This window comes from Mesocricetus auratus, unplaced genomic scaffold, assembly GCF_017639785.1.
Source record: "Mesocricetus auratus isolate SY011 unplaced genomic scaffold, BCM_Maur_2.0 Super-Scaffold_4256, whole genome shotgun sequence".
NCBI lineage: Eukaryota > Metazoa > Chordata > Mammalia > Rodentia > Cricetidae > Mesocricetus > Mesocricetus auratus.
Genome location: NW_024429182.1, coordinates 115,335,420 through 115,350,439, shown reverse-complemented (window position 1 = coordinate 115,350,439; position 15,020 = coordinate 115,335,420). Strand labels below are relative to the sequence as shown.

The window sequence follows — 15,020 nt, the reverse complement described above, 5'->3', positions numbered from 1 at the left end:
GTTCCAAGACTGGGCTGGACATCACAAAAACCGAAGGCATGTCCCACCAGTGTGAGCGGAGACTGAGCAATGTCAGTGGGTCATTTGGTCTGTACAGAGCCCACCTTTTGCAGTGCCAGGGCCTGTAGACATGGCTAACCTCCAATTGACCATCCATGGGCCATGACTGTTCTTAAAAAGAAGGCAAATGAAGAAACTTGAGCTCCTGAGAGAAAGCAGATGGAAGGGAAGGTTGGTGCTTAGTTTTGTGCCTTCACTGTGGGGCCTAAACCACCCTGCAGAGGTCCCTAGGCTCTCAGGCTCCTGGGTTGCCATAGTTTGGAGGATACTTGAGTCTAATGGCACAAAAACTCTATTCCCCCCCCCACACCTACTGGCTACAAGAAGCTTGCCAAACTCGTCAATGGCTAACAACAGGTCTCAGCCACTGTGATAATGACTTCCAGAACTTTCTACATTTCCGCTTTCAGCTCTTTTGGAAGTCACTGCCATGAGGATGGAGAAGGGGCTTTAGCCGCTATCTTCAAATGACCACGTCACAAGCTCACACTCCGGCCAGCCAAGAGAGCCTCTGTAGACAGAGGCTCATCGGAAGGCCAGGCTGAGGAGCCCAGTGTCCACTACTCTTGGGCAGCCATGTGTCCAGGCTGCTGACAGACAGGGAGGCTAAGGTGGCCTAGAGTCCCCCTTACCCCATGCTGGGTCACAGCCAACCCAGTCTTTGTTCTCCTAGTGCCCCAGCAGGGGCTGCTTCTGACTTGAGAACTACTGGAGGCTGTGGTCAAAGGCAGGGCTGGCAGCACCCCGGGCTGAATTACACCACAAGACACCCCAACTTGGCAGGTCCCCCTTAACATCCCTCAGCATTCCAAACCGCCAGCCTGCCTGCCTTTCCTATTCCAATCGAGTTCCTTGATCAGAGCGACTGCTCAGCTACTGCAAGGAAAGACGGGGACTTGGAAGTGACCACAGGGCCTGGTCACAGACATGCCTGCCACAGCCCCTTTCTCGGGCTGCCTTCTCTTTCATGCCAAGTCAAGAGGAAGGATTTCTAACTGTGTGAACACATATCTAGAGGTTTCTTAGACAGGCAGGGAATACCAAAGTTCCCCTTGCCCATGGCATTTAGAAGTGTTGGCAGTCTGGACTTGGACCAGCCTGTCTCCCACTGGCACTCTCTCCTCAGGAAGGATGCCTGTGGACCTGATTGTCCAGCGGCTGCACTGAGAAGTCTCTGTGAGAGGAGAGCTTTATGGCTCCAGGTCCTTCCTTAGCAGGAACTAAGGAAGGAAAGGCAGAGCTAAGCAGAGCAGAGCTGCTCTGTCACTAAGGCCAAGGGCTGCCGCCTGGGCCGCTCTCTTACTCTCATGGCCGGCAAGGTATCTTCTCAATTGTTCAAACCCATCATAGGAGCCCAGCCAAGCTACCACAGCAGGCTCTCCCAATATCCTAGAAGCCTCAGTCTACCGGCCCTCTGCCTAGAAGAGAAGGCAGTTGCAGAAGCAATGACCTCTAGGAGGATTAGGGCTGGGCTCCCTGCAGGAGGGTCTCAGAGTCGCCCAGGATGCTCCCACTGCCACAGTCCCTGCCTTCCAGCCAAGCCTGGGCTTGACTGCAGTAAGCCGCATTCATTTCTGATCTCCACTTCAGGACAAAAAGATTCAATAGGGCTTTGAACTCTGCTGTGAGATTTCATTAAAACACTAAATTCTGTTCATATGTTTAATTTAACAAATGTTTATTAAGCACCTATTGTATACCCAGCACTGTGCTAGGCTCCCTCCTGCATCTGTTCCCACAGCGAAAGCATATGTGCTGAAATCAAAACAAAACAAAAACCAACCAACCAACCAACCAACAACTACAATAAAAAGAAGAAGAAGAAGAAAAGAAAAAAGGAAGAAAGAAAGAAAAGGAACATTGTTGCAACCATACAAATCAGGGGAGGATGGGGCACAGTGGGTACAAGTGATTTCCTGTCTGTATGCACACCCCAAAACACCTGGGCTTTTTTTCCCCTCTGGATAAGTCTCCACTACATGGTTCTTTTCAAGTAGGTATGTCTGACCTACAGCCTGAGGGCCACAGGCAGCCAAGGATTACTATAAATGTGCTCCAACACAAAATACTTACTTAGAACACTGTAAGTCTTTTTTTGACAATTATTTCTTTTTGGGTAAGTCAATTATGTATGTCATCCTTGAGTGTGAACCGTGTGGATGATGGTGTTGTATCACAACGTCAAACGGTCAGATAACATCTGCTAAAGCATCACAATGCATATTGGGAAAAGATGCTCCCACCATGTGGCCCATGGCCTGGAATCTGCCGGAGAGTCGCACACCTGAATGCTACTCAATAGAAGGCGCCCAGTGGCCTGCTGTAAAGGATACTGATGCTTGGATTAGAAAATACTTCCCCGCCCCCAGTTCACAGGGTTGCAACAGCCCTTAGAAAAGATATAAACATCCCTGCCCTGACTGCGTAAACGGCTAAGGTAGACCAAGTTCTGGATTCCTGAGTCAGATGCTCCCAGTAGTCCACAACCTCACAAGGCCAGAGAAGCGAGATTTTCTATTCTGGAGGAGAGGACGGCACAACTGGTCTGGAGACAGACAGAATGCACCTGCATTTACAGAAGCAACACAAATGGAGAATGTCCTACGCCTACTTCATCTCACGCACACACTCGCAACTCATGACCTAGGCTCCCTTCGCCTGGCCTAGTTGTCTGTGCCTAACTTGGAGAGTCCTCGCCGGAAGTCATGGAGGTCATCGATCTTTCCGTCCAGCACCTCCAGGAAGCTCTTCAACTCCCCCTTCAGGTGGCGCTGTCGGTATTTACTCTCCTCGATGTCTGTCTTTAGAGACCGCACTTTGTCTTCCAAGTTTTGATTGTCTCTTTCTGCAGCCTGACAAGACAAAAGGGAGAAGGCATGCGTAGAAAAACCAGCAAGTTGATGCTAGGGAAGAGGCCCGTCTAAGGTCAGTACCCAAAGTCACAGCTGGAGAGGTCAAGGTGAACTTGTCCCTGACCCTGCACATCCATGTGCCCCTTTCCTAATCAGCTGCGGTCCTGTGTAATTTTCTGTGGGCGGGGAAACAGTCTCCCACACTCTGGTTGTGCACAGACCCTTTGTGTAAGTAGGGAAACCAAAAAATCCCACCACCATAGAGGCAGCCCCGGGGAGCTGGTGACACATAACCGCTAGCACTTTGTGAGTGGAAACTACCTAGATGTAAAACTGAGGGAAAGTGGAGAAATTAAGGACGTGTCAATTACCTCGGGACCAACTCGCATCCCCTTACCTCTAATTTCTCAGAGACATATTCACACTCGGACATGAGCTGAGGTATGATCTCACTTTGTTTCCGGAGATCTTTCAACTCCTGGGGGGAGACAGAAAATTTTAAAAAACACACACACACACACACACACACACACACGCACGCACGCACACACACGGCCGCATGATTAAAAACATACTCTTGTAAACTGCTGAGTTGTGTGTATACTAGTGAGCACTGTTTTCGGAGCCTGTCTTGCTCACGTGAATAACAATAGAGGGATGCCCGTCAGACGATGCTGAGGGTGTAGTATATTAGATGCATCACTGTATGAAATCTGTACACACTATAAATTGCTGTTTTGTAGTGGGGAAAACCAAAGCCTAGGGAAGTTTTGTGAACTTGCCCACACCCAGTGTTGTGTGCTTAGCTTTCTGCCTCCCAGGATACAGACAACCGTGAGAATGGAAATTCCGGTTGCATGAGTGCCTGACAAAAGAGCGCCTCTTCTGCTGGAGGGTGACCTTTCAGAACGTCCAGGGATTTTGGTAAATCTCCACCCTCACCCCTTTTTTCCTTCCCAGATAACATCTTATGTGTGCCAGGCTGGCCTTGATGAAGATGGCCTTTGAACTCCTGATCCTCCTGCTGCTAGACCGGGACTCTGGGATCACAGGGGTGCCACCATAGTGGGTTTCCATGGTACTGGGGATCAAACCCCAAGGCTTCGTGAATGCTAGGCAAGCACTCTACCTTCTGAGTTACATCCGCCACCCTCAATTCACTCTAGAGTGTCATAGATACAATACTGAAAGGGGAGCGTGAGGCTTTGGCTCTGGAGACGCTAAACCACGATGCAGAGATCACAGAGGTCACCATGCAAGGCCAGGGTCCCCCGGCCCCGCTCGGAGCTCTCCACTCACCGTCTCCTTTTCTCGGAGCTCTGACTCCAGCTCCTCAATCCTGCTCTGGAGCTGAGTGTTCTTCTCCTTCTCCCTGTTTATCTCGCTGCACTGCTCTTCCAGCTGCTCAATCTTAGAGAACACGACAATTCAGGTGAGGACGCCAGCTTAGTCATTAAACACGAGCTTGCTACAACTTCTCTTACGCTTTCATTTCAAACGAGCCATAAACTACCCCACTTCTATATGGCCCACAAACAGCAGCTCCCCTGTGCTGTCTGCCCCAGCTCGCCTGAGATCTGTCACTTAAGCCCAGTGGGACCAGTAAGTCATGAAACCCGGCCTATGTGCTGGGATTCTGGATTTCTCCTATGGCCACATGGGAGTAGATTCAGGATTGTATCTGTCACAGGCCAGGTGTCCCCGGAATTGATCTGCTTTCCCCAAGAATGGCTTTGACATCATTTTAATCTTGTTCTGAATTCCTCGGTTTTATCACAAGGGTTTAAGATGGCTGAGTAGGATTTAGCAATGCTACTGGACAGGAAATTGAAGACGTCTCAACCACTACGTATCAAGATGACCCCACCCGCTGATACACATAGAAGGGTCCTGGCTGGGGAGCAGTGGACAGGGGTATTGTCTTCAAGACTGAGTAGTAAACCCCAGGGTTGCATCTTTTCCTGGGCCTGACCCTGCAAAAGGGCTAGCCAGGCAGAGTGGGAGTACAGAGCCCTCATATACTGACTCTGTCATCAGTTGCTCAGCATTTCTTGGAAACCAAAATGTGTGAGCAGAGTGGATGAGGGATGGAGCCAATAATACAACCCAAAGCAGACACGCTGCGTCACCACACTCGGACAATGCCAGTCTGTGACATGAGGCCTCTTCTCAGTGGTGGCTGCACCGACCCTCCAGACCTGTACCCTTTGCCCCACTGACACTGATGATCCCAACTCCTATCTGCAGCCTGGGAACCAAGCACTCAGAGAGCTCGTCCCAGGGAGGCCCGTGCCCTCCCGGGCTCCAGGTGACATCACCCCATGCCTCAGTGCTGCCCTTGGCTATTGCACTCAGATAGAGTAAGAGAATCAGCTCTTTGCTTGAAAAGGAGGAGCAATCGATCCCTCGGGCAGGCAGATCAGCCAGGGCTCAGACAGGAACACGCGAAGTCAGCAACTGGCCCGGTGCCCTGGCTGTCAGCATGCTCATCACGGGGACTGAAATGAAAATGACACGAGGCGGCTCTTCGGGCAATAGCACTCAAGGAAGGTGGCGAGGTGGGGCTCCCCCACAGCGGCTCTCCCAGGACAGTCAGCAAGGGAAGCACGCGGTCAAGGGTCAGGTCCCTGACACCTTGCACTTGCGGAGCAGTCTCTAAAGCCCCGTGAACTCTCACGTTAAACCGTCTAAAACCTGAGAAGCTCTCCAGGGCCATCTGAGCCACCCCAGACAACCACATCAACACCGCAGATCAACAGGTAAGAGTGACTCCAGGGGTGGTTACAGGTTACCACAGAAAGTAAGTCAGTTGGCGCTCACCGTTCTCCTTTTCAAACATATACTCCTCTTTTTGCTCTCAAATTCACATTTCTAGAAATAATGATTGGGATGGGAGCAGGGTTTTTGTGGAAATAGACCCCTTCAGCATTCCCGATCAGTTTTCTCACGTATCCTCAGGTTCCCTTTCCTCCACTGGAGAGCCCAAGCCACAGAGATGCTAAAGGAAGCTCACCCAGAGCAAACACCAGCCTGGGAGGAATGTGGGGGGGATCCCTGAGAGGGGGCTCTGGTTCGCTTATCTCTTCCTTAGCAACAGGAATTCAATGATCTCCTACCGGGGAAAGGAGGAGATAAAAATGTCTTTCTCCTGGCCGCGGGGTGAGGGCAGAGGGAGAGGAGGCTAAGGAGGAAAACTCCTGCTGCCCACTCCAGCTGGCCGGGCCCGCTGTCCTGCCGCCTGCTGGAGCCCACCTTGCTGCGCAGCCGGTCATTCTCATCTCGGCAGATGGAGAACTGCTTCTTCCATTGCTCCACACTGGCCACCGACTCCTGCAGGGCTGTGGTCAGCCGGGCATTGCTCTCCCGGAGGGTCTGCAGTTCAATCTCCCACTTCTTCACATTGGCGGCACTGTAGGGGTGACACAGAGGTTAGGAGGGGTGCCCCTCACACCGCACCTCCATCTGCTGGGGAATGGGAACTCCGTCTCTCCTCAGCTCACCCCGAGGGAAGCTCAAACTCTTGCCTGTCAGTCATCCCCAAGTGCCAAGAGGGACCGGAGTCTCTCCCTAGTGTGAACATGTCACCTTACCCAGTCACCTCCTTAAAAAGCAGCCTTGAAGTGGGCCCGGGATAGCTCTGTTCCTTAGCACACAGACCTCTGTGCTCAGAGAAGCCCCTCCCAAGAAACAGGAAGCAGGTGCCCTCGGTCAGCACTCCCTTTTGTCCCCTTTCATTTCTGTGACTTAGAGTCCAGACACTTGCAGCACCGAGGGTGACCTGAGGTGAGGGAGCAGCCAGGACAAACCCCTAGAAAGTTCTGTTGACAGCTGAGTGACAGCTCAACCTGCAAGGGGCTTGCCACAGGAGGACCTGGGTTTGATTTATAGCATGGATGTAAAAGCCAGAGGCAGTACTCATGTTTGTAATCCCTGGGGTGGGAGGCAGAGGCAGGAGGATCTCTGCGACTTGTTGGCTGTACAGTCTAGATGATTGGAGCTTTAGGCGCAGTGAGAGACCCCATCTCAAAAAAAAAACAAAATAAAAATAAACAGAAAACAAACCAAGCCAAAACAAAACAAAACGGGATCTAGGCACAGTGACACACACCTTTAATCCCAGCACTGGAGAGGCAGACACAGCTGGAGCTCTATAAATTTGAGGCCAGCCTGGTTTACAGAGTGAGTTCCAGGACAGCCAGAGCCACAGAGAGACCCTGTCTAAAACAAAACAGAACAACAGAAACGGAGCTAAAATGTGGCTCACTAGATAAAAGTGATTGCTGTGAGAGCAAGAGGACTGGAGTTTAAATCCCCAGCACCCATGTGAAAGCTGGGCACAGACAGCTACGTGTGCCTATAATCCCAGCTTTGAGAGACAGACTGCAGAAACCAGTCGAATGCTAAACTTCAGATGCCAGCAAGAAACTTTGACTCAAAAAAAAAAAAAGTGAAAAGTGACAGGGGAAGAGGCCGACGTCCCCTCTGGTTTCTGTGTGTAAATGTAGGTGCGTGCCACCCACACGCATGCACACATCCCATACACACAGACTCGCACAGCAGCTCAGCCTCGCTCTCCTCAGACAAACAGTAATTTGGTGTCTGTGTCTGTCTCCCGGCCTTCACATATGTACCCACACAGAACACGCGCACATGCGAAATTCATTCAAGAGCACGCACACCCACACACACAGAAACATGTACACACGCACAAAGAACATTTCTACCCAGCTGAGGGGGGCCCATTTTCTAATGACTAAAAGAAAAAATTTTAAGTATATACAGTTACCTGAACAATGTTATCTTTCTATATACTGCCTCATGAATCTATGATGTGATTGGGAAATGCATGCTTCTGGTTTGAAATGCCACACTGAATAAGAAAGCCAGTGGAATGTCTTTGATGAATTTCAGAGGCGACGACAGAGAATTAAGCTGATTTAGGGGAAGGGCTTCATGGCTATTCCTCTAACTTGCTTTTCACTGAACTTGGAATGGAAAACAGTTATTTTGGGGAGTTGGAATATTTTCATCTGGGTATCCCACTGTGCCTTAAATAACCAAAAATAGGTAAGAAAGGGGACTGGCAGGTTTTGTCTTTGAAGCATCTAAAGAGAGCCAGCATCCAGACGCAGAAGGTGGGCTCTAAAAGCCTCGTATGCTTTCTGCGATTTCTAGGTCAGCTCACAGGAGCTAAGTTCCAAGTGGCAGCCAGGATGCTGAGCCCGGGCAATGAATGGCAGCCCTTTTGGGGGCTCCAGCTGGGGCTGCGGCTGGAAGCAGAGGTAAGTGAAAGCCAGGCAGTACTGGGAGGCACAAAGGCTTGCTTCAGTCATGTGACCTCGGGCAGAGTCACTTTACTAACTGCCTCTAGTTTCCTCCACAGTGGGGGGATTTAGACAGGACAGGCCTGAAGGTGGCATGGCTCCCACATGAGGAGTCTGGTGAGAGTAGGCAACCTTCTTAGCCACAAGGAGGAGACCGAGGGCATCTGGCCAAAGCCCTCAGCCAGTGAGCAGGGTAATTCTGAAGGAGCCAAGCTAGTCCTGAAGACCCAGATCCACAAGGATAGCTTGTGTTGCCATTTAAAATTCAAGTCTTCTTGATCCGTACGGGGATCATGTTTAATGTACAGAACCACTTAGAAGAACCCAATACCCACGAACTACCCCGGCTTCTCACTACATCACGACTGGAGGCCATCTGTGTTTGAAGGATTGTTGACTCTGATTTGATCATCACATAATATATTCGCTTGATGCCATGCTGTATGCAATAAATATGTAGAACTATATGCTAACTATAAACACTTTTTAAAGATTTGTGTTTTTATTTGTGTGTGTGCTACATGTATGCAGGGGCTCAGAGGCCAAATGAAGAGCTGGGTCCCCTGCGGCTGGAGTTACGGCAATTATGAGCCAAACAGCGTGTGTTTTGGCAATGGAACTCGTGTTCCTTGCAAGAGGAGCAAGCATTCTTAACTGTTGGGCCATCTCTCTCCAGTCTCCACAAAATTATCCATTTGTGGCCCTCAAAAATCACTTTAAAGTGACGCGTGTTTATGATCCTAGCACCGGGGAAGCTGAGGCAGGAGGACCAGGAGTTCAAGATTACCCTCAGCTACAGGGTGAGCTCGGGGCTCACTCAGGCTAGGATCCTATTTCAAAACAACAACAAAAACCATTTGCTTCATGTCCTCCTGGACATTTCTCACCAACTTTATACCCACGTGCTTTATGTGTCTAGTTAACTTTATACAGGAAACCTCTTTTTCAAATGCTATCCTACCTTTTTTATGCATAGGAATATTTTTGATTTTGTGTGTGATTTCATATTATTTGTCATGGCTTTAGTTTTTTTAAAGCAGAATTGGAGCTCATTGAAGGGCATTTTTAACACGGATCTGAAGCACGGTGGTTAAGAGAAGGGTACAGGGCACACACTTCAGAGAGCGGGCGTGGGCTCTTCAAAGAGAGCTGACATTTCTTAGGGTTTTATATACTTCTCTTGGGTGTTTAACTCTTTCTTCTCGTAGATGAATAAATGATAAATGTTCCTCTTCAAAAAAAAACCCACAGACTCACGCCCACCCCCACACACTCACACTAACACACTCACACACACTGACACGCCCACCCACACACTACCTCACACTAACACACTCACACACACTGACACGCCCACCCACACACACTCACACTAACACACTCACACACACTGACACGCCCACCCACACACTACCTCACACTAACACACTCACACACACTGACACGCCCACCCACACACACTCACACTAACACACTCACACACACTGACACGCCCACCCACACACTACCTCACACTAACACACTCACACACACTGACACGCCCACCCACACACACTCACACTAACACACTCACACACACTCACAGTGGTTGGCCTGACAGATGGTGGCGCCAAAGGTCTCCTCCAGGCGACCAGGAGGTAAAGTGTGATGTTCCAAGCAGGACAGACTTCTCTTCCCGTTCCCGAGACCCTGCCCAGCCAGAAAAGCAGAGCGTACAGGACAGAGGGTGTGGGTTTGGAAGCAGCCTCACCTCTGTGTCAGAGCGATCTTTAGTTTGTCGTTCTCAGACTTGAGGTGCGTGTCGGCTGGGCTCGCGTGGGAGGCCTTCTCATCATCTGTCCCGTTGACGCTGGATGCCTGAGTGGAAGATGGGGTTTCACACCCAGATTCCTGGCCAAAGTGAATTATCTTCACATGTTACTACTTGTCCTCACCCTGGCAGCAAATCAGGCATAATGAGAAAATGTGTTTATGAGTCTGGACAGACCGACTCACTGAGCCAGAATGCGGTGTAGACTAATCAGCAAAAGGCTGACCAAGACAAACAATCCCAGGGCCTAAAGGCCCCAGACATGCCAAACGGAGTTCATAAAGTCTGCCATTTACTGATAATACCTGGGGCCACCACTTGGAGCTTTTAAATTCAAACTTCATGTCCTTATTTTCTGTTTCAATCCCTGCCAAACTTGACCATTGGTCTCCTTAGAAACCCTGGACAGAAGTTACAATTGTCAGAGGGATTGCTATAAACAACAGAGCCTGAGATACAGTGAATCTGTCAGGGTACAGCAACAGTATCAGAAGCAGATGACGCACAGATCCCAGCTATGGAGCGTTAGATCAACATATTTATTAAAAACAGAGGAACCGGATACAGCGTTTGCTGGCTTCAATACTGCTTAGCATTCTTATGAATATCCTGAAGTGTTTTTTGTTTTTGTTTTTTGTAATAAACCAAACCACCAGGAGGAAAAATCTCATCTGTTCTTGAATAAGATCTTAGATCTTATTTAACTTCCAATAGGCACAAAGGCAAATAAAGGCAGTGGGAAGAGAATAATGTATAAATTTGACTAACTTAAATTTCTGCATTACAAAATAGGCATCATAAACAAAATTAAAATGCAAACAAAGCCCCCAGGAAAAACATATGCAGCAGGGCAGGTATTAAAAGTGAAATTTAAGGATCTTTTCCATGTTGAAAATCCCTTGGGTCATTTTTTTAATTAAAATTAAGATTTTATTTATGTGTATGCGTGTGTGCGTGCACACACACGTGCATGCATGTGTAGATATGTATGTGGAGGTCAGAGAACAACTTTCTCGAATCCATTCTCTTCAGCTGCAGCTCCCTTGGACCTAACTGATGTCATTTCAGTTCATCAGGCTAGTATAGCAAGTACTCTTACCTGCCGAGCCATCTTGATGGCCCAAAAGTCCTCAATTTTTAGTTATATACTGAATTTTTGTTTTGTTTTGTTTTTTGAGACAGGGTTTCCCTGTGTAGCTTTGGAGGCTGTCCTGGAACTAGCTCTTGTAGACCAGGCTGGTCTTAACTCACAGAGATCTGTGATTGGGATTAAAGGCATACACCACCACTACCTGGCTCTGAAATATTTTTATATATATTCAGATTTCCTTTAAAGCATGGGACAGGGAGCAGAAGTAGGGGCCATAATGAAACATCTGGTCATGGAGGTTCATTATACAGTATACATCCCAAATTTTCACACATATAAGAAAGTGTGTAAAGCCAGCAGCTGTGGCTGTCTGACGAAGGAGGGTGGAGTGCAAGAGCCCGCAGCCCTCACTGAGGAGCTACTGACAGAGAATGGAGGAGAATCAGTTTTCTTTAAGGGTGTGGTCCCTGGCAGGTCAGCCATACTCCATGGACAGTCTCACACCCAAAAGTATAAGGGCAGCACAAATTGGACTTGGTGGGTTAGAGAGAGAGAGAGAGAGAGAGAGAGAGAGAGAGAGAGAGAGAGAGAGAGAGAGAGAGAGAGGGAGGATGGACAAAAGTTGGATGGGGGTGGACATGGGGGGAGTTGGGGATGATTATAATGAAAATACATTGTATGAAATTCTCAAAGAATTAATAAAAATATTGTATTGCATATTTAATAGTATATTAAAATATGTAAAGCCCTTAGGAAACAATATATAAATACCTTAACTCTTTAAAAAAGGACAGAAAAGCTATTGACAAAAGAAGAAATGCATAAAACCAATAAGCATGAAAACATTTAACGTCTCTAGAAATGGAAAAAAACAATGGAGATAGACTTTTCATCTATCGATTTAGCACACTTTCTTAGTGAGGGGTGGGAATAAGTCATGATACAAACTGGAGTGTTCCTTGGTCATTGAAACAGATTTGAAAGTGAATACCGAAGACCAGGAGGAAATGATCATGACTTACAAAGTATTTTCTTAAAAGATTAAAAGGAATAATACAAAAAAATGTACTAGTACCATAAAAATAAAAATACATACTTTCCACTACTACCGCCAACCTATCTTTCAGTGGCACGGCCTATGCTTGTCTTCCAATGGTGGGGTTTGAACTTAGGGTCTTGTGCTTGTTGAGCAAGAATTCTAATACTGAGCCTCGCCAAAGAGTGGGTGGGCTTTCTTCCTTTCTTGATAGTATGCTATGTTGTATTTCTCTGATAGCCTCACACACAGGGAACCTGTGCTTTTGTAATGTAGCAGTGTAACAATTTTCAACTATTTGAAAAACTTGGTGAGTGTGTTCATCCATGGAAAAGGCTCAGGAAAATAAGGAGCTGATTGTTGAGAAAAAGAAAATCTGACAACGCAGTATCAGTGAGGATGAATAAAAACTAAGGCTTAAGACACAAAAGCTCATTTCTACTTAATATCTTATTAGGTATGTTTATCCAAAAAGACAGTCGTAAAGCAAACTCTTTTAGATAGATTCAGACATTTAAATCTAAAGGCATCACTATAAAATATGGTATTCAGAAAAAGACAGTGTGTTAGAACTCTCTCCTCCAGGAACCATTTCTGTAGCTTTAAGTACGCCCATGGGGCGTGGGGGCTGGAGAGAGGCTCCGTGGTCTAGAGTGCACATTACTCTTCTAGAGGACCCCAGGTCACTCACCAGCATGAGTATCACCTGATTTACAACAGCCTGCAACCCCAGCTCCAGTGGACCTCATGCTACTGGTCTCCTTGGCCAACCCCAGCACGTGACATACAGATACACGTATACACCATTAAATATATATATAAACCAAAGAGAACATGTCTATAGTTTCTACCCACATTACCATTTCAAGAACTTACCCTAGGTGACTACTCAGTAATAACGTCACTAAATCAAGCTGTCACTTGGATTAAGGACTTTTTAGAAAGGTCCCGAGAAGTTCCTGCCCACCTGAAGCCTGGCAAATATTCAGTCCCATAACTCACCTGGAGTGTCTTTTCTATGGTGAGCCCAGGACCTGTCTGTGTGGATCATCCCAGCCACCGAGTCTGCAGGCAGAGCCAGGACTCCGGCAGCCTCTCACCCCGAGTGATTGTGAGGGTTCTCCTGGACACGGCTCTCGCTCGACCTCTTTTCCTTACTTCCTAGGCTTTGGCTATTCTCTTTGGCTTATGGTCAGTGTTGAACATGACTATTTCAGGTCCTGGCCTTCTGGTTCTTTCTTGGAGCTGTCTCCTCCAGCCAGCCCTTTCTCTTTTGCACTGTAGCTACCCAGGCCAAGCCGTTCTAGCAGCCTCTTGAGACACATCCTGCAGTACGCTCTTACACCATCCTCATGTCAACTCCCATCAGGAGTCATACAGCAACTCCGATGTCTACTGACCACCTAGTTAACCAAGGGGATGACAAATAACAGGCATTCCCGCTCTCGAGGCATCTCCAGACTTTATCTCCATACCCGAAGCAGAAGGGTGAAGGCAGGTAAGATACCCAGGTTGTCTGGCTCAACTGTCTTGCTTATTCCAAATTCCATGTCTGCTCCTGGAGACTCCCTTTCCCTGTCCCTACCCATAAGATGGTCAAGCCTTCTCTCACAAACAAAGACACCAGGTAGCGTTTTTTAGATCTCAGGTTAAATGGGTCCTTTACAGCCATTATTAGCACACTTTTAAGCGGACAGACTACACAAATCCTGGCAAAGCCGGGTCTCTTTGGACTTAGAGCTAGAGGAATAGCACCTCCCACCTGTCTGTTAAGCATCCCCCTAGTGAGCAGGAGGTACCTGCGGCAGGGAAGAGCATCCTACCAATGGACTTCCCAACAGTCAGCAAACACTACCCACCAGGTACACCATCCTCACGGTTGCTAGACTCCAAGAAAGCACAGCACTGCCCCCAACCTAGCATGATGGGCCTAATATAGACACTGGGCACTAACCAAGCCCCACCCTCTCTGGCAATACTGGCACAAAGCCTGCTACACCCTGACCTTTAAACACAGTCACTGCACAACCTCTTCATAGCCTGGGGACTATTGATTGTATCAACAGTTTTCTGCCAAGAATACAGTGCTACATCTGAGAAATTCCAAAGTCTCATAAAAACATGTCACTTCATCTCACCGAGAGCAGACTAATAGTTGAAAAAAATGCCTTTGGAATGCCCTGCTGCTAAAATTACCTATTTCTTGCCAAGAGTGACAAGGAATAAGGAATCACAATTACTGATCACACACGTTTATTTCAGGGACAAATTACTTACTTGGGAATGATTACTTGAGGTCTCGGTTTTCTCCTGGGACTTGTCTCTGGCTAGTCTGGCAGCTTCCTTTACCTCCTGGAATTTCTCTGCAAACTGAACATGCAGAACAGTTATTACTTTAATCTTACTCCTGGCCATATGCTGTAGTCACCTTTATTATTCTGTATCCATTTTAAGCCCATAAATTCTGCACAAATGGCAGAAAATCTTCATCTGTCTTTAAAAGAAAACAAAGATAAGAAATCCCTTTTTCCAACAAACACTACTGGCCAAGGTCAGACTGGAAGCAGCTTCAAAGTTACTGATGCTCTAGCTATTTGCAGTAACTAAGAGGAAGCACAAATCTGAAACCCTTTGGTTAACAGTACCTAATGCAAAGGTGACACAGAAATATAGCTCTCTCTCACGGATGGAACCCACAGGAAAATCCAAACTCCATGCGAAGGGAAAGCGAGGCTGGGTTTGGTGGTGCATATCTGTAACCCCAGAATTTGGGAGGCCAAGGTGACAGAATTAAAAGTTTAAAGTCAACTTATGCCACATAAAGAGGCCCAAGGCAGCCTGATATAAA

The 15,020-nt window shown here is 47.7% G+C and overlaps 1 protein-coding gene across 4 annotated transcripts in view; it reads right to left on the bottom strand.

Annotated features, from left to right (window-relative positions):
* Window positions 1-1,717: 1,717 nt before the first annotated feature.
* Homer2 (homer scaffold protein 2) overlaps window positions 1,718-15,020 on the bottom strand; it is a 128,233-nt gene continuing 114,930 nt past the window's right edge. For 3 of the 4 annotated variants that reach the window (XM_040729327.1, XM_040729335.1, XM_040729347.1), the window contains 6 exons: window positions 14,450-14,542; window positions 9,987-10,126; window positions 6,165-6,321; window positions 4,212-4,322; window positions 3,310-3,390; window positions 1,718-2,912 (listed from right to left, as the gene is read on the bottom strand). In XM_040729327.1, the coding sequence (XP_040585261.1) occupies window positions 2,724-2,912; window positions 3,310-3,390; window positions 4,212-4,322; window positions 6,165-6,321; window positions 9,987-10,126; window positions 14,450-14,542 (771 nt within the window). In that variant the 3' untranslated portion in view covers window positions 1,718-2,723. The remainder of the gene's footprint in view (window positions 2,913-3,309; window positions 3,391-4,211; window positions 4,323-6,164; window positions 6,322-9,986; window positions 10,127-14,449; window positions 14,543-15,020) is intronic. The other variant, XM_005077833.4, reaches the window with a different exon arrangement.